The 27543-nt window shown below is 45.2% G+C and overlaps 1 protein-coding gene across 1 annotated transcript in view; it reads right to left on the bottom strand.

Annotated features, from left to right (window-relative positions):
- Positions 1–3797: 3797 nt before the first annotated feature.
- SMYD2 (SET and MYND domain containing 2) overlaps positions 3798–27543 on the bottom strand; it is a 49521-nt gene continuing 25775 nt past the window's right edge. The window contains exons 3-12 of the mRNA XM_060091120.1: positions 24125–24235; positions 21675–21735; positions 20855–20979; positions 15522–15589; positions 12835–12937; positions 10468–10578; positions 9660–9780; positions 8333–8507; positions 6194–6302; positions 3798–4218 (exon numbers count right to left, since the gene is read on the bottom strand). Coding sequence (XP_059947103.1) covers positions 4138–4218; positions 6194–6302; positions 8333–8507; positions 9660–9780; positions 10468–10578; positions 12835–12937; positions 15522–15589; positions 20855–20979; positions 21675–21735; positions 24125–24235 — 1065 coding nt within the window. The 3' untranslated portion in view covers positions 3798–4137. The remainder of the gene's footprint in view (positions 4219–6193; positions 6303–8332; positions 8508–9659; positions 9781–10467; positions 10579–12834; positions 12938–15521; positions 15590–20854; positions 20980–21674; positions 21736–24124; positions 24236–27543) is intronic.

Raw genomic sequence — 27543 nt, 5'->3', positions numbered from 1 at the left:
AAAAAGGAACCCTCGTGCACTGTTGGTAGGAATGTAAATTGCTGCATCCACTGTGGAAAACAGTATGGAGGTTTCTTAAAAAACTAAAAATAGAACTACATTCCACTCCTGGGTATATATCTGAAGAAAACAAAAACCCTAATTCGAAAAGATACATGCACCCCAACATTCATAGCAGCATTATTTACAACTGCCAAGATATGGAAGCAACCTAAGTGTCCACCAACAGATGAATGGATAAAGAATATGTGGTACATATATACAATGGAATACTACTCAGCCATAAAAAAGAATAAATTTTGCCATTTTCAGTAACATGGATGGACTTGGAGGGCATTAAGCTTGGTGAAATAAGTCAGACAAAAACAAATACTGTGTGAAATCACTTATATGTGGAATTTAAAAAACACAACAAACTAATGAATGTAAGAACAACAAAAAGACTCAGAGATATAGAGAACCAACTAGTGGTTACCAGTGTGGAGAGGGAATGGAGAGGGCAATATAGGGGTAGGGGATTAAGAGGTACAAACTATTAGGTATAAAATAAGCTACAAGCATATATTGTAAAACAGGGGAAATATAGCCAACATTTTATAATAACTGTAAATTGAGTAAAACCTTTAAAAACTGTGAATCACTGTATTGTATACCTATAACTTTTATCATATTGTACAGCATCTACTTTAACAGAAAAAAATATGATACTAGACAAAATACCAATGAACGTGGAGAGAAGTCAAGTAGAATGGCAAGAGAATAGGTACATACACTAATTTGTTTTGTCATTCATGGAATGAGTAAATGGACTCAGTTTCTTTGGTTGATGAACAGAAAAAGTAGTCTTACCCTATAGTTTAGACATAAAACTAACCATGAGTAGATAGCCCTGTTTACTTCCAAATACTGTACTAGCAGGAAGCAAATTAAAAAACAGAGAAAAGAAAACTCAAAAGGGGAAAAGATAAATATAAGAAAAACACAAATATGCAATAAAATGACAAAAACAGGATCAAACACATCAATTTCATGTGATTTTACTTTTTTTAAATCTTTAACAACAAATAGGGAAAACCTGTCAGACTTAACAGTTAAGAAATATATAGAAGAAAAGAGCTCTTTCCTAATAGCTATAGAGAACATAAAATCTAGGAATTAAGAAGAATGTGCAGGACCTGTATAAACGTAACTAAACTACTTCAGAGGCAAAATGTAGACAAATTGATAAACTCATCACATTCTTGGATAGAAAGACTCATGAAGAGGTCAGTTCTCTGAGTACCAATGAGTTCAATGCAATTCTAATAAATATTCCAGGAGTACTTTTTTTTTTTTTTTTTTTCTTCTTTTTGCGGTATGCGGGCCTCTCACTGTTGTGGCCTCCCCCGTTGCGGAGCACAGGCTCCGGACGCGCAGGCCCAGAGGCCATGGCTCACGGGCCCAGCCGCTCCGCGGCACGCGGGATCCTCCCAGACCGGGGCACGAACCCGTATCCCCTGCATCGGCAGGCGGACTCTCAACCACTGCGCCACCAGGGAGGCCCTCCAGGAGTACTTTTGCTGGGGGAGTAGGGAAAGGCCATGAGAGGACTTGGCCAAGTGATTCTAAAGTACTTTGTAGGGTTAAACATGGGAGAATGGTCAGAAAAACTCCAGAGAATGCAAAAGGATTAGCCCTAGTAGATACTAAAAGTTCTGCAGTGCAACAATAATTAAAAGTACTTTACTTCTATAGTAGACGGATCAATGGAATGAAACACTGCTGAAATAAACCTAAGTCTTAGGGAAATGATAATGGTATCATTTCAAATCAGCAGGGGAAAAGAAATCATTCCATAAACAATGCTGGCATAAGTGGCTAGCAATTTTGAACATTAAAAAATTTAGAGTACTATTAGATACCTTAACCATTAAACAATGTATTAAATAAAACGATTCCAGATAGATCATAGACAAAGTTGTATTTCTTTTCTTCATTTAAAAATGAAAATAAAATCTGCCTTAGTACAAGTGTCATGAAAAATAAAGTTAATGGACAACCAGGGGAAAATATTTTCAACACGACAAAGAGCTAATATCCCAATATACATTGAGATCTTAGAAATTATTATGAACGGCATAAATAACAAAATGGGCAATGGCTGTGAATATCAACTCACAGAAGAAACACAATAATTCCTAAGTATATGAAAAAGTGCCCAACTTCATTAATAAATGCATATAAACAAAATAGTTCACACATTATGTTGGCAAAAAAATTTAAACAATACAGTGTTATGAGGGTAGAGGAAAACAAATACTAAAAATATTATATTCTATTGGTACCTGATACAGTTTTTTAAAAAGGAACTTATTCAAATAAAAAAAGTTTCCACTATTTGATCCTGAAATTTCACTTCTAGGAATCTGTCTCCAAAAATGGTACCCCATGTCAGCAAAGTTATACGTCTAAGACTGTTCACTGTGGCGTCGTTTATAATAGCAGCAAAGTGGAAAACCCACGTCCATAAATAAGAGAACGGCTGAACAGATTATGACATACACATTCCATGCAACGTTCTGCCTCTAAAGAGAATGAAGCAAATCTGTAAATGCTGAAATGAAAAGGGTCCCTATTGTTAGGTCAGAGAAGCAGACTACAAAATATGTCAGTACCATTCTGCCTTTGTTTTTCTAAATCTATTTATACAGATATACTATATGGGCGTGGAAAACACTGGGGCCACATAAGCAAACTATCACAGTGGTTACCTCTGGGTGGCAGGACTGCTGAGAAAGAAGGAACAGCTCACTTTTTCATATAATTTAAAATTATTGAGAAAGTATTACCTTTACCAATTTTATAAAACCTACACAGATGTTGGGCTAAGCTTATTTTAGGCCTAGCTACAGAGTAAATTTGCATTCTTAAAACACTAAGCTCCCCAGAGCCAGGACTATGCCTTCTTCATCTCTATGCACTTGGAGCATGTTTTGCATATAGTAGGTGTTCAGTAAACATCTTAATGCACTTCACTGAACAAGAGAAGGCATTCCACCTGCTGAATCCGCTGTGTGCAGTTAACTGCAAGTGAGAGATGTGTGTGGGTGTCCGTAGATGAGGAAGGAAGGATAACAGACCAGATTCACAGCTGTTTCCATGCTGTTTGCAGACCATGAATCTGAAAGAAAGCTGAGTGTAAACTCCATCAAGCTTTAATTATTACCTAATGGGGAGGTTCCTCTCTTTGGATCAGAAGAAACCCATCCAAGAAACATCCCTACGCTGCGGTGCTCAGGGCTGTGCCCCTCTCTGCAGCAGCTGCTGAGAAACTTGCAGGTTGCTGTGGTCCAGGCTGTGGCGAAGCTGGATTCCTGCCGGCCGTGCAGGGAGAGATCAGCGTTTGCTCAAGAACATGGAGTCGGTAAGGAAAAAATGTTTCTCCTGCTCAGGCTTACCCTGAGCACAGAATCATTATGCACTGAAGGGATACCAGACACTGGACAGAAAAAACTGAAACTGACACGTTCTCCTGCCAGGGAGGGGCACCCATATCACTCAACTGCTCTCAGCTACTGATACCTTTCTTCCCCTCTTGCACCTTCTCAGTCTTGGGTCTTGTCGTCCTCCATGGGCACTGTATAGGGAAAGCAGCTGCAGGCTAACGAGGCTGCAGACCCCACTCCTGGGGGTGAGCATGCCTGAGCTCCCTGCCTGACGCAGAACAGGTGCAACATCCATGCCAAGACCCAGCTCCATCACCACTTCGACATCCCCTCCCCCCGCCCCGACCGACAGGGGAAAACACAAACTTCATATACTGTTACCTTTTTTAATTCTCTTTCATCATTCATGTTTGTTTAGAACATTACAGTAGGCATGAAGGGAAAATAACTGCATTTTAAAATGTATATTATAATATATGAAACCATGCCATTATCTTTTAGGGGAAAAAAAGCATTCAAAAATTAATTTGATATTAAGGTTAAAGATTAAGACCAACATTCAAGTAAGCCATTTGTAAGGTTAAGTGCAAGTCGTGTTTTCATTCCAATGAGTTTACAGAGATGCTGGCATGACGTGTATGATGTGAAACGGTCAAATCCTCGAAGGTTTCTGCACTTGGATTTAAATAAAAACTAAAATGTCAGCATAGTTTCAGTGGCTTTCAATTTCCTGTTTGATCTCAGAAATGTATGGATGGTCTTTGCCATGAGCTACTTCCATGATGGCAATGGCCTAGGAGAGAGAGAACAGGGGTTGAGAGCCTGAAGCCAGTCCCCTTGCCCCTCCCCCGGGCTAACTTTAATTCAGGCTGGACCTCTCTGCTTGAAGGCACAGGATGCAAACTGGCTTTCAGAACCTGTGTTAGCCTCCAGAGTCTGGCTTTTTTTTAAAAAAAGAAAAGAAGACAAGATTCTCTCACATCCAACCAGTCACCCAGTCTCTACTGCTGAGGAAAACATTCTTCAGTAGCTGAAGAAAGGATAGAGAAATTGATTTAGGGACAAACCTTTTTGATTTTAGTTCATATTACTAATGTGTAAGACATGACTAAACCGTTTTTCCCTTTCAAAAAGTGCATGCCTACATCTTTATACATATTCTTTAAAAACTTAAAAATAGGCACAAGTTTCATGTGAGGAATCCAGAGAGCACATATTTAATAAGGTTTCTTTAAGTGCAAGAGTTTCCAGTGGCTCCATTACTTTCTAGCTGTGTGACCTTGGGCAATTTACTTAACTACTCTGTGCCTCACTTTCCTCATCTGTAAAATAGGAATAACACATACCTCTCAGAGTTGTTGATACACATGAAGTGTTCAGAATAGTGCCTGGCATATAGGAATTACATATCTAATGTAATCCATAATAATTTATTTTGCTCTTTTGTATTCAACTGTATTCTTCACAGATCGAAAAACTTCAATTATTCCCACCTCCCCCAAACAGGGAATTTTTGATGGCCTGTGACTCTGACGGGCCTTCCTTTCTATTCTACCATTCTCTTCCAAGATCTCAAACCAACAGGAGTGCAAGCCTTCAGGAATCGCCTGGTTTAAATGTCTCTCCTTGCCCTCTGCATTCACGTCAGGACTCGTGTTCCTTCCTCAGATCTACTCTATCCTTCAGGGATCAGCAATTCGTTACTTAACAGCACTCTGCCGTTGAGACCTAACTGGTTAATTTTTTTCCAACCTCACCAAAGCAATAAATGTCATCTTAGAAGACAAATTCCACAGCTTAAAAACAGAAAATTTTATCCTTAACTCCCACTTCGAGGCTGGGTCAGCCCTGGCCCTTCCATTTGGGACGTCGGACCTTATTCCATCTTCCCGTATACTGTATTGGGAAGACTTGGGGAATCTGGAGAATTAGGCATCCAGGCCTAAGTCCACGGCCCCAACTTTCACAAAGATTCTCTTAACAGGTATAAACAGATTGTCCAAAGGTTACAGTTTATCAACTTTTGTCTTCTACATAAATAATAATTGTCCCAAAGATTGTATTTCATCAACTGTTGATTCCTATATAAACAGCAATGAGAACCAATACTCGGGATGGTGGCTGTGCTTCTGTGAGCGGCAGGGCCTGGCCCCTGGCCCACTGGCAGGTCCTGGCTCATAACCATACTCAATGAACGCTAACAATGATTATTAAGCCTATTTTAGAAACTGCAAATGGATAATCCTCATGCTGAGGGCCTCTCCAGACCCAACTGCCTTGATTTCACCACAACCAGGCATCACGAATCTGTAAATCCTGAAGGGCAGAAATTTGGAGAATTCCCTCACTACGGTCTCCTGACCTATCCATGGTCCCTTTTTTATTTTTTCTTTCTTTTTATCAGTAATAGTGGACCAGAAAAGACATTTTAATAATGCCAGCCTCATACCATGATCACATACTTATAGCACTTCCATGGCTTCCCAGGGGACAAAGGGCAAGTACCCCCTTCCCCACAGCCGTGAACCTGTAACCACAATGTGGACACCCCTTTCCCAACAGAAGGGTCAGGATGCAAACATGCCAAAGGCTCAGTTACTTACTACCCTGTCGCCTGCTGAATCCACCCCCCTCCCACTCCTATGGCCGGAGGGCGGCCAAGGGCTAGTCTTTCTCCATGACTCCGTCAGTCACCCGAGTCCTGCAGGAAGGGAAGTGTGAGGAGTCCGTCAGGCACTGGGCCTCCTAACCTCACATCACACACATACCTTCTTCAGAGCTCTCTCCCCGGCAGCTTTGTTCTCCAGGCCCATGTACAATCTTCCCAGCTTCAGCCACATGGAGGCCACGTTGAGGGAGTACAGAGGATAGTGCTTACTGGAAGGAGAGAAGAGACAACAGGCCACCTTGTCAATGGCTGCCGAGAGCCCACAGGCCGGGTGCAGTGAGCTGTGGTCGCCCAGCTGATGGCCACACTCTCTACAGCAGCCAGGCTCCTCCAGACCCCGGCAGGTGCTGGGTGGAGGGCATGGATGGTTCAACCCCGTCTACCCATCGTGGATGCACTTCATTTTATGCAGTTTGTGTGTTTCTGAAAAACCACATAAAAACTACAGGGGAGATCCTATGGAAAAACATGTATAAACACAACATTCAGTCCCAGCCCCAGATTTTTGTCTTTTAGGTGCACGCATCGCAGGGCACTGGGAAAATTCCCTCTTTATGAGGACAATAGGCCTATCCCCTCATATTAAAAAGACAGTATACTTAAAGATACAAACATACCAATGTCTCAAGACCTTGGCTTTCTGTCACACTCTATGATATCAGTTGCTTTGGCAAAATTATAAGCTCTCTGAAGTCAGGTACATACCTCCTACTTCTTCTAGATATTCCTTCTCTATTGCCCAGGAGAAGGCTTTGTAGACAGCAGGTATTCTCTCTGGTTTTAACTGAAGGCTGACTGATGGGGCCTGCCTAGGAAGGAGCCATCTCCCTAGGAACAGAGACCAGGAGGCAGCTGGTGTGTGTGTGTGTGTGTGTGTGTGTGTGTGTGTGTGTGTGTGTGTGTGTGTGTGTGTGTGTGTGTGTGTGTGTGTGTGTGTGTGTGTGTGTGTGTTCAAAATGTTTATTTACAGGCTGGTCTGTTCTACCTGCTCTATCCTCAAAGTCCATCCAAAACAGACACATTCTAGCTGTATTCCTAGGCAGTGGGCAACTCGCTGCCCAGAGGGATCCCTAGAGCCAGCAACCAAGAGAAGGCCAGGGCTGGGCCCCCCGGAAGAGCTCCCTAAGCTAACAGAGGGTCCAGCACAGCAAGCCCTGCTGGGAGAGCAACCACAAGGCCAACATTCACTCTCATTCTCTGTCTCTCTCCCTACAGATCCACAGAGGGAAGTGTACATGGCCTAGAGGACTTCCTCACCCACCTCAGGAAGAAGGACAGGCTTTGAGGTTATCCCTGAAGTATCAAATTCTGTTTCCAGGAGCAGATTTTAGGAGCTGGCTTCCCCCACGGGCTCCCCCTGCTGGCTAATCAGGGCACTGTGAAGTAAGTGGAGGGCCGACTGGGCAGTGGAAATTCAGACTGGACATAAACTTTACAGTCCCCAATCTTAGAACTTGAAGAAGTACTGAGGGCTTCTCAAAAGCCCTCAGGGTGCTTCTGGAACACAGAGATTTCAAGTCCAATACCCAGAGATTCTGATCCACTTGGTCTTGGAGAGGACCCTGTAAATGCATAATGTACATGTGTTTAACAGACGCCCCAGTGGTCTGATCTAGGCCATCCAGGCCCTGAAGTGGCTACTCAGAGCCTCCTTCTGTCACCCACTTTAAGGTTTACTAACCCCCTCAATATGGAAACTTCCCCACGGTTAACATTCATTATTACTACAAGTTAAAATCCAACTTATTTTATTCAAATCTAGGGGAGGATATTAAATAACCACAGACAACACACCAGTCCCAGAGTTTCCCCATTTGCAAACCTGATGCTGCACCCTGAAAAAAGCAAAAGAAGGGGAGAGAAAACCACTAATGGATTACTAAGTGCCATTTAACTTGGAAGGCATGGGAGGGAAACGAAACAAACCGGTGGCTTTTTAATACTGGTCTGAATTAACTACTGTGGACGGAGTACCCTGGATGGGTCCTGGGAGGGATCCTGCCCCAGCACCCCCTGCGTCACCTCAGCCTGCCTCCCTGGGTGCCTCTTCTGGGTGGTGGAGGGCAGCCGGGCCCAGCAGAAGCACCCTGTGCCTGCACCTCCAGATGTGTACAGAGGAGAGAAAGCTGCTCCTGGCATGCTCCAATATGACAGCGTCAAGACAGAACAGCCAAGGGACCATTCTAAATCACCCACTTCCATCCTGTGCTAAGATGATGGGAAGCGCCACTGCACTCACCTGTAGGGCTGGATGATTTTCTGTCCGTACCGCAGGGCTCCCTCCCAGTCCTGCATGTACAAGCAGACGCCCATGGCCTGGTACATCATGTGCAGCATGTACACGTTACTGTCCTCGAACACACAGCTCATCTTCTCCTGGCTGAGCTCGCAGATCTCCAGCAGCTCACTAGGGGGTGCTCTGGAGTCAAGGAAAGGACAGGCCTGGCAGATTGGCTAGGAGGCTTCCCAAGGCCCCAGGGGCAAGGAGTTACTATTTTGTTCACTCCATCCCTAGCTTCACCCTCCGAAAAAGTAAATTACAGAAAGCCGGGCAAAAGTGAAAGGAGTCATATTTTTCTGGAAGAAAAAAACTAGGAGAAACGGGAGACCTCAGCTGTTAAACACAAAGAATTTTAGCCACAGGGAACAGAGCCTCCTTTCAGCTGTAAACAATGTTGATTAGAATCAAAAATCTTCAATTTTGGGCTCCCTGGTGGCGCAGTGGTTGAGTCTGCCTGCCAATGCAGGGGACACAGGTTCGTGCCCCGGTCCGGGAGGATCCCACATGCCGCGGAGCAGCTGGGCCCGTGAGCCATGGCCGCTGAGCCTGCGCATCCGGAGCCTGTGCTCCGCAATGGGAGAGGCTACAACAGTGAGGCCCGCGTACCGCAAAAACAAAACAAAACAAAACAAAACTTCAGTTTTCTAGTTAAATTTATATCCTCACCCAAGCTGAGAATTTTCGCTAAAGTTCTTAAGGAAAAAGTCCCCACCATGGGAACGTTCTTTTTTACACTCAGAAGAAAATGTGCCTTTTCCAGTTTCCTGTCACTGGTTTTATTTCTTTCTTCAGTACGAATCTAATGCCTTTTCAACACCCAAGAAAATGCTATACCATAGCGGTTAAGAATATGGATTGTGCTAGCAGACCTGGGGCAAAACCTGGCTCTGCCCTGGTGAACTGTGTCCCTTGGGCAAATTACTTGCTATCTATGAGCCTGTTTCCATCTGTTACACAGCAAAACCCTTGGTGAGGTGCTTTGCCCAAAGGAAGATACCCAGTCAGTGAGGGTCTTCAAGGAACTGTTCTGCAGTTTTAGACAATGAAAGTCTTCCACAAGGATGTGCTCCTGAGCAAACTGGTCAAAGGAGGAGAAACAGATAAGGTCAACATCATGAAATGCTGATGTAGTTGCCTCCAAGTGATGCATGGCCAGTAAGTCTTTAAACATTTACCAGGACACATCCTTCCTCCAATATTCAGGATCTGAAACCCACTCTTCTCCCGTTCCCCGTGCCCAACTCCCCAACACCCCCTGTAAAGGAGGGTTGGTTGTAAAGGATATATTTGTAGTGCTTGGCCCGCCGGAACTCCTCAATGACATTGCGTGCATATCTGACCATGTCACGGATGGCTTCTGCCTTTGGGGGATCATTGAGCTTCCGGATTTCCACCTTGGCCTTATCCTGAGGAAAATGTCCACAGGTTACTTCCCACGGAAACCATACTGATGGGGAAACCTCTCAAATAGCACGTTTTCCCATGAAGAGGTAGAGGCTTACCCATTCTAAAGTTACAAAAGAATGAAAGGGAATCAGGCAGGGGATCTAAGAGAAGTTCAATACTCATTACTTTCTTACAAAAAAACAAAAATATTAATTTTCTAGACCCTCCTTATCTAGGCAAGACACCGAGAATATGTTTGCTGTGGGCAGATATGTGTGTTCAGACATCTGTGAAATCAAGAGAATAGAATAAGGAGGGGTGCCATTGACAAAATAATTTGCACAATGCCAGAAAAAATTCTTCAGATTCTGCTGAATAGGTGGGAAAGCTTGAAAATGTTTCTTTCTCATGTGCTTTTTCCCTTCCCTCTCTTTTGAGCAGCCATTTCTTTTCAAGACATAGCAATTTGGCAAATCCTTCTCTTATCTGAACAATGTGATGGAAATGTTTTAATCAGCTGCGAGAATCAGGTTTGAACAAAGATCTGGTCTAACTGGATTCCCCCGGGCTAATGCTAGTAAGGCGGGTTTAAAGCCTCAAAAATACGACAGGAGGAGACGCCCCAAGTCAGACAGGGGCGCTCGTTTGGCACAGAGGCCCTGAGAGAGAGAGCACAGTCAGCACTTGTGCTGGGTCGGGGAGTTTACCTTGTCTTTGGTGGTGCACTCCTGGCACTCACAGGTGAAGAAATAAGAATCTCTTAACCGGTCATTCCTATCTTCTGTTGGGTACAGGAGGTCAATGTAGCTGGTAAAAACCTAAGGGGGTCCAAAAAGTTGATGCTGCAGATTGCTACAGGCCAACTCACGCCTTATCCTGCCTGTCGCTCTGCAAACATTCCTGATGCTGACCTTGCAGGGACAGGAGGGCCAGAGCTCAGGATACAGTCTTTTACCTTAACACACTGAATTCCTTAAATTGAGCTCACCTCCTTGTGGTGAAAAGAAAGGGCTTCTCTACCCATCTCCTACAGAATCAAGGAATCACTAACACAGTAACTTGGAAGGTTGGAAGCATCCCGTTTCCTTCCTCCCCAGAGAGCAAGCCGTGAATCTGGCCCAGCAGTAGATGCCCTTGTCTTGTGTATAGAAGCAAAGGCCACGATGGGCAGAGTCTACTCATCCTTGGGATTGGCCCTGCCCTCTCTTCCTGGTCTTTGTTTAGCCTCTTTGATCTCACAACCCGGGACGGCCTAGATGCACTGCTGGGTGGGTGCAGGGGGGACATGGACACACACATGGTATGTTTCCCTTTATCCTGCCATCAGCTGGCAATGGAGCAGGAAGCTCGGCTCAGCAGGCCGGGAGAGGCCAGCACAGGGAGGATGCAGCTCCTAGGCCACCAGCAAGCTGCTGCCTTACCCAGCCGGGCCAGAGAACTTGGAAAAGTCCTACCTTTGGGCTCATCAAGTTCTCCTGTCCTTGCTTTTTTTCTAACGGGCTCTATAACAGACTTGTAGCATATGGAGGAGGCCAGCATTTAACTGTCCATTATCTACTCACTGGGATGGCACTCGCTGCTCGTCCCACACCATCAGGCAAACGTCTGACTGAACAGATGGAGGTCCCAAAGCCGTCACTGTGCCAGTAACCTCGGGCACTGGCAGGCAGGCGAGGGTGGGGGACCCACACAGGCCAGGTGCTTGCAGGTGCCCTGAGCTCTCCCCAGTGCAACAGGCAGTAACAGAGACCCTGTGGCTCATCTGACACCTCAGGGAGTGGCTTTTTCCCCTTGGTAGAGCAGGTAACCCCCAAAACAGTGACTTGCCCAAAAGGAGGAGATTGCATGTCTGACTTATGACAGCAGGAGGGCAAAACAACAGGAGCGAGCCTTGCCCTACCCCAGTGGCCAGAGCCTGCCTCATCTCTTTGAGATGACTGATGGGCACATGGTGCAACAGACAGAAGGGCCCAGAAGATGGCGACAAAGGCCGCTCGCGGCCCAGACGCAGCCAGTCCAGGTGACAAACTGCTCCAGGCAGCCCCAGGCATGGGTCCTGGTGACTTAGGTTTCTACTGACTGCAATCGGCTGTTTTAACAAAAGAGGCACCGGGCAGCCTCCACAAGACACTCGGAAACCAGGATACCGACTCAAAACAAGATGCCTTCCTCAGGACAAACTCCACAAAGGGTGGAAAGTCTGATCTGTACCTGGGGCGTGGGGCTCCCAGTTTAGCTGTGGGTTAGTTAACAATGTCCAGAGAAACCGAGGCCCATATCATTTCCTACACTAATCATGATATTTAAAAAATTCGAAATATCCAGACATGCGACTTAAAAAATAGCATTAGAGATTATTTAAACTGAAATGTATCTAAAGTGGGTGATTACATGCCCTAAAAATTCATGTGTCTTGCTAGGGATATTAAGATTTACTTTAAGATAAAGTATAGCATACATCTGGCAAGGCCTGGCCAGTGTTCTCAAGGCACCTGACATGGTAGTTATGGACCCACAGCACAGGAAAGGAGAGGGAATCACTGACCAGATTCGCTCCATATCCCTAAGTTAGGGAGGGAAGCTAATGGTGGCCCTTGGCCACAGACTGCCTCTACCTGTCCCATCAGTGTGTATACCTGGCCATCTGCATTCCATTCCTAGAAAGTGAACCCTCCCAAGTTCAGATGTGGAACCGATATGACGTGAACCGTTGATGTCATTTGGAGTTGTAACTTGTTAGCTACTGCTGGGTTGCTTTTCTCTTTGTGGGCCGGGGGGGAACAGGCCAAAATTCATGAATCAAAAATAAACTCAAACCCAATTATTTGGAAATGGGAATACACAGACTCTAAGATTGCATTTTGGCCATTTTGGCAGTCTCAATTTTCTATAAATCTCTGTGAGGAACCTTACTCAAATCTATTCTTCCCTGGTTTCTTTTTTTGGCCACAGATGGACATGGCGAGCGCCAAATGGAAGGTGAAAGTTTGGATCAAGCCACAGGTCTGATCCTGAACCCTGGAGGGACTGAGGATGGTACTCACCACCACGGCTGCCCTCAGCCACGCACTCACCTCCTCTCCCGGGTGGATTTCCTGTACAGCTCTGACTTCTGCCAGGGTCCCCTTGTAGGTCACAATGACATTGGGGCAACAACTATGATTCATCAGTGCAACACTGTCAATCAGAAGAGAAAACCCAATGTTCTCAGGAAGGCAGACGTACTGTTCAGGTAACTCCTTGGCCACTTACTTGCTAAGTTACAGAAACTGGATCTTTGTAGGACATTAAAAAAAATCTAATAGCTGGCCATCAGAGTCTAAGAGGTTGTTGTGCATGCATTTACGACAATATCTAACATCTTAAATTTGAACAATACTGAAAAGTGAGATCTGCAATTCAAAACGGTGATTTCTAAGCCAAAAACAAACTCCCAACCCCCCCCCCCCAACAACGATAAAGACAGCAACAACAAATTCCTTCCTGTTAAATGCAGGACTCAAAACTCAACACCTACAGTGAACAGCTCCTCCACTGGACACTGTACAAGACAAATGGGCTGTCACTGCCAGGCAGCTTTTTATATCAGAGGATGACTTCTAACATGCTGTCTTTAGATGTTGAGAAATCGCCACCGCGGGAGATACCGGCTTCCTGAGTGAGGGTGTGTGATTCCCTGAGAGACCTGGAGGAGCCCGTCTGAGTCTCTGCACCTCAATTTCCTCATCTGGAAAATTGGGACATTGCTGCTCTGGCTGCTTGCGGTCTGCTTTGCAGGGACGGTGAGGACAGAGAGAGTCGCCTATGCGAGGGCTTTGAGCTTTCTGATTATATCAAGGTCAAAGTTCTGAGAACAGAAATGTCTAAACTACAGGGGAAAAGTGCTTGATCTCTGAAAATGCTGCCTTGGAAATCACAATGCTGATATGATTTCTGCCAAAGGGATTTTTTCCCTCCAATTAAAACTGCCTGGATCCAAACTGGGGCTCAGATGGGCACTCACATCCCTGTGCATCATGGCTCTGGTGGCCGGTGTGACTCGTCTGACCCTCAGTGACCAAAACCCCTTCTCCTGTTTGCTCCACAAACACACAAAAGCAAGCGGGTTGGAGAGCCTGATGCAGAGGAGTTGCCCCCGGATCGTTGTGTACCAGGGGAGCGGCTGCTAGAGGTCCGGGTGAAGGGGGTGGCTGCCATGGGCAGGGCCATGTGGCGGCTTCCCTGTCTTGTCTGTGGGGAGCGTCACCTCCACCCTGCTTCCCGGCAAGTCATGCACAGAGAATCAGGCACTAGGAAATCGGATAAAGAAAGGCACCAGAAGTTGTTCTTAGTGGAAGAGCAGGTTTCTAGAACCATTTTGCAAAAGTACTAAGTAACTCATTTCAAGACAGATTCCTGGCGATCTTCCTCATGAAGGCGGGGGAGCTGCCCGAAGGCAGGACACCTATCACAACTCATGCTCTTGGTACCGCCATTCTCTTGGCAACTGCTGGACAGGGTGAAACCTTAAGCACCACCACTCTTAGCCTTGCTTTTGATCTTTCACATACCAAGAGCAGACATTCCAGAGCTCATTTCAGGGCTGAAGATGTCAGGATGAGCCTTCTAAGGAGGGTCTAATCACCTTTCTCTTCTTTTTCTCCTTCCTTTTCCCAAGGACAAAGGTCCCAAAGAACCTTTCCCCAAACCACTTCTTTCCTCACCATCAGAATTCTAACTGCAGATAACACCATTTTGGCCACAGAAACAGTAATACTACGGAAATAAACTTTTTGTTTCTCTGGTTCAAGAAAGCCTGTGACAGCTGATCAGGGGACATGGACCTGAACAGATTTTTCTCTGTCCTTCAGACCCGTACGATGCACAGAGCTGGGCAGCAACAGACAGACATGTAGGGCTCACGTGCCATCCATGGCCAAAGCATGGGTGTTAAGGGTTTCCTGCAATTGCTTCAACCTAGAGGCAGGGGCTCCTGTAGTTTATATCAAGCAACATCACTTTAAATGAAACTAATCTACAGGGTGGAGGAACTCAAGACAGGGGATGCAGGAAGGGCTCCTTTGCTTCATCTGTGAAGCCAAGGCTTGATGTCAGGGGACTGACGCATCTATGGACAGGAGACTATACTGTCCATCAAATAGATAACGGCAAAGCCATGCTTGGCAGTCCATTACAATCAGAGCTATAATGATCTCCATTGCTCAACTGGCTGGCCTTTCTTGAATTACTTGAGTATTCCTAACATAAAGAAAAATCCTACAGTTCTTTGAAATTTTTCCCTAGTTCACTACTTTAGCATATCCTCCCTCCAAAATGTGCTGTTTCTATACTGGTATTTTTCAAAAAGGACAGATGGACAAGAAGCTTACATAGTCTCTACATAAGTCTACAGCCAATTCTTGGCAATTAATGTTTTCCTTTGAGTGGAAGAAACCCAAAGATTCCCAGAACCACAGATATGCAAAAAGCAAATTTCTCAGCAGGGTCTGGGCTGTTCCTTCTATGCACACTCTAAAATATTCTTTAATAACAACTCTCTACCTAGCAGGACTTACCAAGCAACTGTTGTCTTAACTACTACCTTCAGATCCTTAAATGCAGGGGAAATATTTGAAATCTGGCATAATTAAAAAGGGGACTTAATTCACTTGGAGTTTCATGTCTGCCACATGCAGTTAGGGAGGTTATTTAAAAATCAAAAAAATTTCAAATTAGTGATAAATAAGTAAAAAGAAAAAAAATGAAGTCACACTCAGCCTACTCAGGAAATACTGCTGATCCCAAATGAGAAAGTTCTTCATCTTCAATTGTGAAGCCATTACAGTTAACCTGTAGTGAGAAAGGAGGGGGAGAGAGAAAGAAAAAAAAAAAGAGCTAAAGCTTCTCTCTGGATAGAAATCATTTCTTTAATTTTGACCTTTAACAAATTAACTAGGAAGATGTTTGATTTAGTGATTTGAAAACCTTTCTTTTGGCCAAGATATCTTATGTTCAAACACAGCTTACAGATCAGTCTCATGTGTAAACAAATATAAGCAGAACTGTCAGGGCTGAAGCACCCTTAGTCTAGCCCACCTGCCCACCTGCCCATGGTAGCCCAAGAGCACAACAAACCACTAAGGCTCCAAGGACTGAAGTCTGCACATCTGCATGGGAGTCAGGACATCTGTACTCTAATCCTAATTATGCCACAGACCTGGTGTGGGATCTTAAGCCCATCACCGTGTCCCTCTGCCCTCGGTTCTCCTCCATTAAAAAAAGGAGTCACTCAACCTGGTACCTAGCTCATAAGGTGAGGCTGTTGCCAATAGCCTTTACACAGCGAATCCAACTGCTGTCCATCCCCTTGAGAGGCAGGGGGACCAAGGCCCTGAAGTTACTTGGGACTGAGAATGTTCCTTCATGCCTCAGCCACATCAACTACTGGCTACTTGTTCATCTTTGAAAAGAAATATTACATTGAAAATCACCAAGGGCAGCTCTCAACATCCTGGAAGTCTAATTTAGAGCTCATAGGCTGAAAATAAGGACGATACTTCCCCAATTTCAGGCTGTTTCATAAACTCACTCTTTCCACAGACATCCACTGAGGAACCCTTATATGTTGGGCAACTGTGCAGAGAAGGAAGAACGGGCCAAAATCCGTGCTCTCCAGGAACACCCAGGCTCCTGGGAGACAGTTAATTCGGTGGGTGTTTTTCATTTGGATCTAAAACTTCACAACTGGAAGGGGACTCGGTCACTTTACTTTTCAGATGATGAAAATAAGGTCAGTGAGGGGCAGTGACTCACCCAAAGCCAGTGGCAAAGGCTGAGAGCCCTGCCCTCCCCCACAGCTATGAGGCTGTCTGTGAAGCCTGCGTGCTGAATGATTTCAGCCCGTGAGCTGCAGCCAGGCTCCTTCCTACCAGACACACCACACTGGCGCATTTCAGGCCAATGGATGGGCTTTTTAAAACTAGCACCCACCAAGCACTTACTCTGGGCTAGGCACTGGGCTGGGTGCTGCATATTTACCCTCTCATAAATCCATACTACTACTCTGGCATAACCCATTTTACAGATGGGGAAACTGAGGTTCAGGGAAGTCAATGATTAAGTGACTTGTTCAAGGCCATATAAGTAGCAAGTGGCAGAGCAGGAGTCAAAATTCAAACTAGCCATTCTGATAGCAAAGCCATCAGAAACACAAGTGTTTCTTTTCACTGTACCATGCTTCTTCTAAAATTGTTCTGATCTCTGATTCTTAATGTTTCAATTTTACTTAAAATTGAAGGGCCAGTGTCAAAGGCTTGGAAATCTTGGCACATAGAGAAGTAAAGGCTCTGATGGGTTTGACTTGCAGTTTTTACAATTCAACACATTTACAATCAGTATTTACAATTTTCAACATAAAAAGAGATGACTGTAGGTTAGGAGAACAATATACAGTTTTTGAAATGCTGAGGTGTTGGGCATTTTTATGTAGAAGACTTAGCATACTATTTTTTGTGCCAGCTTCAGGTACTCTAACCTATTCTGTCATCAGGACATTAACCAACTATCGTATCATTAATCAGTGACCATCAACCAACATTATGTTAAGAGGAAATCAGCACCTTCATTCATTCAACAAAATTTACTGGAGCATGAACTATGCGTCCCGCACCGTACCAGGAACTGAATGCTCTATACCCAGTCTCAGACTGGATACTAACATGCCTCAGCAGTGGCTGGTACCCACAGGATGACAACAGACGTCTGCAAAGTGGAAGAATGAATGAGAGAATTTAGCAATTTTACCACTGATCTAGGGACCGACAGCTCTTGACTAGCTTTGGGAGGTCGGGGAAGGAGACTTGCCCCTTTGCTTCGTAATCTCTTCCTCTTCGAGGTTCTCAGCTGGACTGTCTATGACTCCAAATGCTTTCAGGCTTCAGTGGTGCACGACCACTGGTCGGCTTTATTCCCTCTGCCGCCCTCCTCTCACTGTGGAGGAGACAGTGTGTTTCTTCATTGCAAAGAACGGCTCCTGTGAGCACAAGTACCATCACTGTTCCTTTCTGGGAGGTGGTAATGGTGTTTAAGCCAACTTGCATAGCAATTTGCCTGCTAGCTTTCCCTCCCTTCTGAAATATCCCTAGGGAAGAAAAGTGAATTTTCCTGTTAAGAAAGATGCATAGGGCCTCCCTGGTGGCGCAAGTGGTTGAGAGTCCGCCTGCCGATGCAGGGGATACGGGTTCGTGCCCCGGTCTGGGAGGATCCCATATGCCGCGGAGCGGCTGGGCCCGTGAGCCATGGCCGCTGAGCCTGCGCGTCCGGAGCCTGCGCGTCCGGAGCCTGTGCTCCGCAACGGGGGAGGCCACAACAGTGAGAGGCCCGCATACCGCAAAAAAAAAAAAAAGAAAGATGCATAGGCCATCGTCCGTTTTTTCAAGTCAAATCAGGCGTTAAGTGCCTTACTGAAGCTATTCTCATAATCAGCATTTAGACTAGATGTAGGCTGCACACCAAAAATACATTTCCCAACCATGCATATGTTCCCGGTGATTAAAATGCACCTCGGCGCTGCCGAAGGAGTGCAGTCACCTTCTGCTGCCAGCTGCTGCTGGGCCACGAGTTAACCCACAACACCCTCCCACGAACCAGAGAGAGGAAAGGGCTCAGAGGCTGGAACAGCAGACATGCAGCTGAGGGCTGAAAGGCAGGACCAGAAGGCGGTATGGGGCTGGAACAGCACTTTTCAGTTTTGCTTTAAAGTTGTCTTTGAGGGTACTGAATGTCCCTTTTCAAATTTATATATGGAAAAAAGATATGCATGTGTGCGTGTATGTGCACCTATGTGTACACACACAATCTCAGAGTGGATATTATGATTTGATAAGTATAAAGTCTTTCAAGGAATTAATTACCTATAGTTATATATGTGTGTGTGTGCATGTGTGTGTATATATATATATCTGTATCTATCTCCAGGATTTTCTGAGTCAGTCCAAATTTCAAGGACTCTGAGTCATTTTCAGCACAAATATATTTCTGCTTGTGACACCAAGTGCCTTGATTTTTGGTAACTATGGTCCCATATCTACTATGTCAACATTGAGAAGTCCCATCAGCATGCATTACTGTGTTGGAAAAAAGTTATTTTTTCCACAGTTAGCAGTGAAAAGATACCTGTATTTATTTCATCTCTCTTGCTTTCTCACAGAACCATGCCTCATCTAATCCAGAAAAGAAGTCATGTATCTAGCTTTTTAAAAAATGTAAGGGAAGTCAATTCCCCAACTTTGTACTGTCACCCAAATCCACTGTCTTAGGATGCTTAGGGAAATATGCTGTAATAATCCCAGGATCATATAATGAAATCAGGAAGGTTTTTCATTATGTCTATTAACACTCATAACTTGAACCCATTTCTTCTTTTACCGAGAACAGCATTTTTTTTCTGATTATGACAGTCACACAATAGAAATATATCCACATAAAATCTATCAAGGAACTCATCAAACTGTGTTTCTCGCAGAGGGGTTGAAGTAGGTGAATGAAGTGGTGATGACTCACTTCTTTCTTGATATGTGCAATTTTTAAAGTGGGAGAACTATGGGTGCTTTTCATCTTTTCTCCTTTTTAGTATTTTCTTAAGTTATCCATGCTCATTGTAGAAAATCCAGAAAAATCATCCAACAAAAAAGCAAAAATTTTCCACAACTCAGGAGATAACCAACAGTGAACTTCCATTTCAACTTTTTTTTTACATAAGTAAATTTTCATATTACACATTCCCCTGCTCTTACACTTAATGTTTTATCATCAATGTTTTTCACATCTTCAGATATTCTTTGAAATGTAATTTATAAAGGCTACGTAACCTTCCATCGTAAGGCTAAGCCAAAATTTATTTACCAAACTCCTACGGCTGACCATTTATAATATGTACTTCCTTTTCTTTTTCTCTTTTTTTACTTCTTTTTTTTTTTTTTTTTTTTTTGGTTTTAAAAAGAACCACGCAATAGACAATTTGCATGTCAATTTCTGTCCATAATCTCTGATTACTTCCTTAGGCTAGATCCCTAAAAATGGAATTAGTGGGTCAAGGGGTATATAGGCGATGCTTACTCTGTCCTAAGATGAAAATGTGTAAGTATCTACCCAAGCTCTTTTATCCATCTAGGCACTGAAGGCTCTGGCAGGGGAATGTAACTACTTGTGCCCACAGAGCAGTATTCCAGTATCTCTCTTTCTGGGAAGGTCACCTTCAACTACACGTTCAGCTTGGAGGGGAAAACGCAAGGGTACGTTAGGGAGAGAAATCCGATCTGGTAAGTCATGCCAGGGAAAGCCACCCTCACAGTAACAGAAGACTGATGCAGCCAGACTGCGTTCAGCCAAAGGGTGCCGGCTGCACTGTCTTCTCGTGTCCTAGCCGTGCCCAACGGAGCCTCAGCCTTTCCAAATGGCTGATTTGGCAACCAGCCTTAGCACCTTTCAGTTGCTCTTGTCTAGAAGACTCTTTTTTTTTTTTTATCGTATCTGATTTTGGTAAACCTAGGCTCCTCTAAATAGGATTTCTTAGCAACCATCAGGAAAGACTTCCTGTACGTAGACCCACTTGGGCCCCTCTCTGTGGTGACTGTCCTTCCTGGGGCCGTCTGCATTTGCCTCTATTTATCCATACAGTGTTGGTAGGAGGAACAAAACAAAACAAAACGAAAACAACCAACCAAAAAAAGCCCACTAATGTCAGAAGGGAAGGTTTAAGAGAAGAGTAAAATTTAATATAGGAACCTCAAATGGTCTTTTCTATTCAAAGAGCTTCCAGTATGCCATGGTACTGAGGCACTGGCAACTCCTGTGTTTTCATAAACCCTTCCTGCAGCAGGAGGCAGAGGTAGGGTGAATTTCCTATGTGCCACTATCAATTTCCTAGGTGCCACCCTGATCTGCTCAAGGACACCTGGCCAGGTGATGCAAAACAGGGCCCGACAGTTCAAGAACCATGTTGCCAGGCAGATGCCATCATTCTACTTTCGTTCATCTTCACCGACCACGTGCTGGGGAGAGGGACTCAGGCGGGGAAAGGTTAGGCTACGTGTCACTTGATGCTCACATTCTTACCTGTGCGAAGAGAACTACCAGGCTATGGTTGTCAGGGAACTCAAGGTGCTTGGAGTAAAAGTGATGGAGAGCAGCAATGTCACTCTGAATCAAATCTTTCTTCTCATTGTCTAATTTATCCAGATCTGTGGATAAACCATCATTCAGCTGGGAGAAAACTCTGGATTTCTAGCTATATCCTTTTGGTACTGTAAATGGCATGAAGCGGGAGAAGAAAATACGTGGAGCCCCCAGGAAATATTCCTCCTCCTCATTTGGTCTAACGGATAAACGCTAGGGCAAGAAAAGCGTGCCATTTCTTTCTTCTCTTCCTCTGACAACTGGAAATCACTCAGGACAGGGAATTTCAACTGACCATTAGCAACGAGGTCAGGAATGAGTGGCGATGACCGATAACTAGCTTGGTCAAGTCAAGGGCCCCCCGAGTGGCCCTGGAGTCTATGTCATGATCAAGAAAGGGGACAGCCCTTGATTTAATGCCTTTCAGTAAGGACGTCAGCTGTTTACAGGACTGCAATTCAGCAAAGATCCAAAAACTACTCAGCATGCCAGGAGAGCCAGCAGGAGATAGCGTAGGATGTAACAATTCATCCTGTAAGTTCCTACTTCCCCTTAATTATTTCCTAGCAGTCCTAGCAACTCAGGAAAAAAAAGTTATATTCATTTTTCAAAACAGCACACAAGTCAAAATAAAAACTGGTAATTGTAAAATCCCCCCCACCACTAAGAATCCAGCTATCTCTTCCTTTCCTCAATCCTGTCTAATTCACAGATAATGTGTAGGTAAGATAACTCCTCAGCCAGTCACAGGGAGACTTACGTGATTCAAACTCCTTCACGGCTAACAATTTCTCTGAAGGTGTTCTCTCTGGGTGGATTTTCTAGTAATTGGGGAAGAAATCACACAGACACAGATTTCAACACCTCGTGCAAAAAACAGTGCTTTCACTTGTACATCAACATGAAGAAAAAGGCAATAGTTCTGAATGAAGTAAAGAGAGCTGGCCAAGGAGTCTGCCATTTGGGCTCTGAGAGCTTTTGCCTAAACATCCAAATCCAAAGGACGCTTTTGAAAAGCTTTTTAAAAGCATCTGCCACGTTCCTAACACCCTGATAATGCTATGCACACAGTAGGCTCAAAAATGCTTGTTATGGGAAAGAACGGCGGCTAGAAAACAACTTTTTAGGTCCCTGACTTAAAAGGACCGAGTCTACAGATGAACCGTCCCATTTATTATTTCTCCTTCTAAAAAGGAACAAAATCAAACCCCCCATCCATTTTGCACTTTCTTTAAGCATAAGCTAAAATGATCTCAAATTCCATGTTTTAAAAAGAACACTTTGGGTTGTATCCGTGAGCCCAGATTCACTTGAAACGTGTTGCCGGCTTTGTTCTAGACGCCCCAAGAGGAGCTGACAATAGTAAACCCGCCAGGCTTTGAGAACATGAATAAACTTGGTGTTGACAAGAGTTCAAACGTGGAGCTCAAGAGCTGGCCCAAGGCCGTGTCTTTGTAATCGGGCTATTCAACTTGGGTATACAGGTGGTCCAGCCGGGCGCTCTCACCTTCCTAGTTAACATGCTACGCTTCCCCTTGGTAGTTGGGTAGCCTGTCTCCCCGAATCCTTTGCAAGTGACTAGAATACAAATGGTCTGGGTTTTTTTTAATCATCAAGTCCTATAGGGATGAAAAGATGGCCAGGTAACTTGTCATTTAATAGACTATTAGTCATAGTAGTAATTATAATAAAAGTTGAATGAAACTGGTATAAACTCATCACAGCTTTCAGACTACCCTCCTGGTGCCAAAACATTTCAATAGTTCTTTTTTAGAGCGGAAATCTTCCCATTCACGGGATCCATTTCTATAAGATTAGGAAGTCATTTTGCCTGGGAAAACTCTTCATTCAGAAAGGGCACCAGCTCCTTCTGAATTCTTAACCACCACACTTTCAATAACGTCAGGAGGTGGGGCTGGGGGGGAACCAGCAGACTGGTCACCCAATCCTCCCAAGATGCTTATGGGTCAAATCAGATGGCTTACTTACCCTGACACCTCACCCAGTCACACCATTTTCTCCCACCCTTTCCTTCCGACCAAGTATTTGGCATATATTTAAAGATGACACTTAGTAAGGACTCAAAAGTTAACCTCCTCCAGCAGAAAAGCATTCTGATTTTTCGGTCTCACTCTACAAGCCAGCCTTGATGCCAGCGAAGGCGCATGTCTGCAAGCACCTGACCCAGGCTGAACATAACAGAAGCATGACTTCAGAGGTCAGAAATGTCCTTCTGTTTACGATGCTGAGGAGCCTGACTTGGTCTGGGGACAGATATGAGCTGGTCATGATCACATTTGGTTTCGATGAAGGAAAAAACAAAGTTTTAAACGGAGGAAGGTGGGGCGGGGGAAGACAGAAAGAAGAGGCAGGTGAAATTTCAGCTTTAAAAGAGTTACAGTACCGAGGCCCTGCCCCCTGCTTATCACTAGCAAGCAGCTCCGTGGACAGACACCTTCTAAGCTCCGTGTGGCCCATTTCATCGTGTCACAAGGACAAGTCCTATGGCATTTTCCGCCCCTCCTTTTAGTTTGGTCCTGTCAAGATCAGGTGTCTCATTATCATGCAATCAATAAGGCCTGAGCAAACTGGGGGGAGTCAGGACCGCCAGCCCCGGCTTCGTCTTTGGAGGAAACTGTTGATGGCTGTCTTCATTCCCCCCCTCCCCCCCTCCCCTTGCCTCGATTTCTACTTTTCTGCTCCTTTCCTTTCTCCTCTCCTTGCACACGCCATGCTGGTTGTTCTACCCCAGGGCAAGGCGAATAGCGAGAAGGAGAGGCGCAGGACCCAGCACAGGACGGAGGCGGAGGGAGTGGGGAGCAGTGTGCACTCTGTGTCTGGGGAAAGATGGGAACAGTGCAAAGCTTCGAAGGCCGGTCTGGTTCCCTAGGACACTCTAATTATGGTCAGTCAGGTTTTCACGCCCTGAAAGGCCGTATTTTTCTATGTAAACCTGTCTCACAAAAAGCTCAGAATTTAGTAACCGTGGCTATGTTCCTGGCCTGGGGTAAGTGACATCCTAGCTGCACAGGTCAAACAAACCAGCTCACACGTGCAGCATTGTTCCCAACCCCATCCATTTGGATGTGACCAGAAATGGGGTCCCAAGGACACTTAACGAGAGATGATCACATGGGTCACTCACTCATCTTTCTGACCTTTAAGAAAAATAAAAATAAAACACACTTGAACGTGATCCCAATTCCTCACCTGTTTGGCCAGAATCCGTGCAGTTAGCCTTACAGTCTCTGAGGGATTCCAGTTTTCTCCCAAAACAACCATGGGAGAACATTCCAGCTTGTGCATGGGCCAATCTTCTCTCTGGGAAAGTGAAAAAAACAATTATTACACACACACACACACACACACACACACACACACACATACATACTGCAATAAAGTTCGAGAAGAGAGGATGCAATAAGTCCTACTAAGGTCAAGTGAAATATGTTTCCTTTTGGAAAACACGATGATGCTCACAAAAGCTAGAGATGAAAACATCCTTTAAGATAGTTGTGGCTGTATAACCTTGACTCAGGCCTGGCCAAGGTTGTTGGCAAGAGAAAATTTGCTTTGTGTTGTTTCATCAAGCATCTCGTGCCCCTCATCATTCCAAACAACACACACACCTTTCCATTATCTCTGGTCGCTGTCAAGTCACAGGGGTGAGTGACTTTGGCATTAGCCATTGCTTTGGCTCTGCTACCTACGGTTCTGTTCTGGCTCTGTTCTCACGTCAGGGCAAATAACCAAGAAGTGACACACACAGCACCTAGTCTGTGTGAGTCTACACAGACACAGCACAGCACCCTTTTACAGGGGATAAAGACAAAACACAAATGAGGGCTTTGTCAAGGGCCCTCTAAGAGTCTGGCCAGGGCAACTCTTGGGAATATTTAGGAACACAGACTTCCTGAAGAGTCATTTGATAAAAGAGGAGAACTGTACTCCTTTCTATCCCTTGTCTTGAAGCTTTCTGCCCCAGGTTGGGGGGGTAAAGGGCGTGTGCTCACTCCTGGAAGGGTGGAGATGCCCCCTTCGAGATGGGAAGGCTGAGGAAGGTAGGAGGACGCGGGTGCCGTGGAGGAAGGCACTGAGCACAGCGCATGAAGAATGAAGCCGGCGCCAGTGACAGGGTTACTGTGGGGTGACTGGGAACTGCCTGGACCACACGGGCTCCAATAAAAGCCCACCGCGGTGGCGTGATGGGGCTGAGAGGCTGTGGGAGAGGACTCAGTGCGAGTCTGCAGACACTCTTTGTCGCAACGGAATTGGGTACCGTTGTGTTCTCCCCTCCGCCTTTCCTGCCTCAGAAAATGGCAAGTCTGATGGTTCAGGTGCTCAGGCCAGAACCCTGGAGTCCTCCTGGCTGCCTCTCTTCTCTCCCTCCCACTCCACATTCATCTCCCTGGCAAATCCATCCTGTCTGCCTGCAGAATACACCTAGCCTCTGATTACTTCTTGCCTCACCCCCCCACACACACACCTTTCTACTGGTGTGCAGACCCGACACCTCGCCCTGGTGGCTACTCGCCTTCTGCCTGGACACCTGCTTCTGCCCCCACCCGACTCTGCTCCAGAGAGCAGCCAGAGTAATTGATTCTGCAAAGCACAACTCAGATCCTGCCATTTCTCAGCTTAGCACCTTCTAATGACTTCTCACCTCAGAGCGAAAGGCCAAGACTTAAAGATGACCCGTGCCCCGCCCCCGCTTCCACTACTCTGAGCTCATCACCACCACCATGCTCCCTCACCTCACTCCACGCTGGCCACCACGTCTCCTTGCTGCTCCTTGAACAGACCATGCTTGCTCCTGCCAGGAGATCTCTGGCACTTGCGGTATTTCCTGGCTAGATGCCTCTTCCCCTAGACATCCGCCTCCCTCCCTCCCTCCCTCCTCCACGTCTCTGCTCGGATGCCCCTTTTCAAGGTACCGGCCATGAATACTCTGTCAAAACCAGCACTCTCCCCAACACTCTCCCTTTCCTTGCTTTTATGTTTCTTCTTAGTACTTCTCACCACCTGACATATTACACACTGATTAGTTGTTGGGTTTACTATGTCTCCCTCCCGCTCCCACTAAAATAAAGGACCTTATTAGTCTGTTTTGTGTACGCCTGTTACCCCAGAACCTAGAACAGTGCCTGGTATTTACTAGGCACTCAATAAAGTTGTTGAATGAATGAAGATGTCTCTCTCCCCTCCCCCATGCAAAATATAGGAAAGACACGATGTCACAATGATTTAAGGCAGCCCGTGGCACAGACCCTTGGCTCAAGTTCTGTGCCAAGATGTTCTGCGCCAAGATGTTCTGCAGAGTTAAATAACACCATGCCAAATATAACTAAGAACAGGGGGAGAAAGAAATGACAAGATATGCACAAGGGAGAAGGGGATCTGTTTTCAGCCAAAGCCTAAAATGAGAGCACGGTGATGAGGCAATGTGGTAGGAACAGGTGGGTCTAGCTCCCAGCCGACAAACCAGCTCCCTCCCCAAATGCAAGGCAAAAAGGGAAAGTCAAAGAGGGCTTCAAGCCTGGCCTTGGGATATCCAAGGGAAGTGAGGACCACCAGCTGGGGACAGATGGATAACTGACAACTATGAACACACACGTGTGCACTATGACCCCAGGAACGCTAATACAAGGTCTCTGCAGGGCCTTGAAGATGTTAGTTTTCCAAATTGTAGGTGGTGTCTTTTGGTGTTTAACAATGAGCTCCTGGGAGAAATAAGTTTAATACTAACATTTCTTAATATGACTTACATATTATTAATAAAATTAATGTCAAACTAATGTGAATAAAAAGTAACATACAATGTAGACATTTATTGATGTTAATGTCTTCAAAGGGAAGGGAACCTAACTACAGGGCACGGTCTGGAGGCGAGCAGAGTGCTGTGAGGTAAGAGGACACTGGTTTGGGGCTCGGGGAGACCTGCATTCTCACCCCCGCTCTGCAGCGAAGCAGCTATGTGACACCAGGCAGGCCTCTTAATCCCTCTGCATCCATATCCTTGGCTGTCAATAACATGATCCCTAAGTTATTTAGCAGGTCCAGAATTCTGAGTCTATGATTTTACGCTTTCCAACGGTGATAATCAGACACAAAAGCTTGAAGACTACCAACAAATATAGGACCTTCAAATGGGATAATTAGGCATTCATGCAACCAACCACAATGGGTCATTGTGGGGATCCAGCAAATAAGCTAACCCACAAGAAGCATCCAGACCAGCGCCTGGCACACACTGCGCTCTCAACAAACGCTGGTAATTGTTCATTTGCTGGTTCTTTCATTCATCCTATAAGCCCTCGACTGACCGTAAAGGCAGAGGTGGGAGATAGAGTCTTTGACTTCAAGTAGTTTATGACTATATCGGAACACAAGGTAAAATTAAGAGCACCCAGAATGTGATACAGCCCCACACACAGCAGTTAAATCAGACAGCTGGGTAAATTCAAGGACATGCAGAATCATATAAGTTTCATCAAGGGAAATTTACTAGGTGATAAGAAGTTTTCACTTTCTGTCAGAAGGTGGAAATGACAGAGATGTGCCACAATGGCACTACTCGGTTTTAATTCTTAAAAAAAAAAAAAACAGCAGCGGGGAGAACATCTGGTAGA

This window comes from Mesoplodon densirostris, chromosome 2, assembly GCF_025265405.1.
Source record: "Mesoplodon densirostris isolate mMesDen1 chromosome 2, mMesDen1 primary haplotype, whole genome shotgun sequence".
Classification (NCBI taxonomy): domain Eukaryota; kingdom Metazoa; phylum Chordata; class Mammalia; order Artiodactyla; family Ziphiidae; genus Mesoplodon; species Mesoplodon densirostris.
Note: the sequence above shows the minus strand (reverse complement) of the source record. Positions and strands in the feature narration are given on the sequence as shown.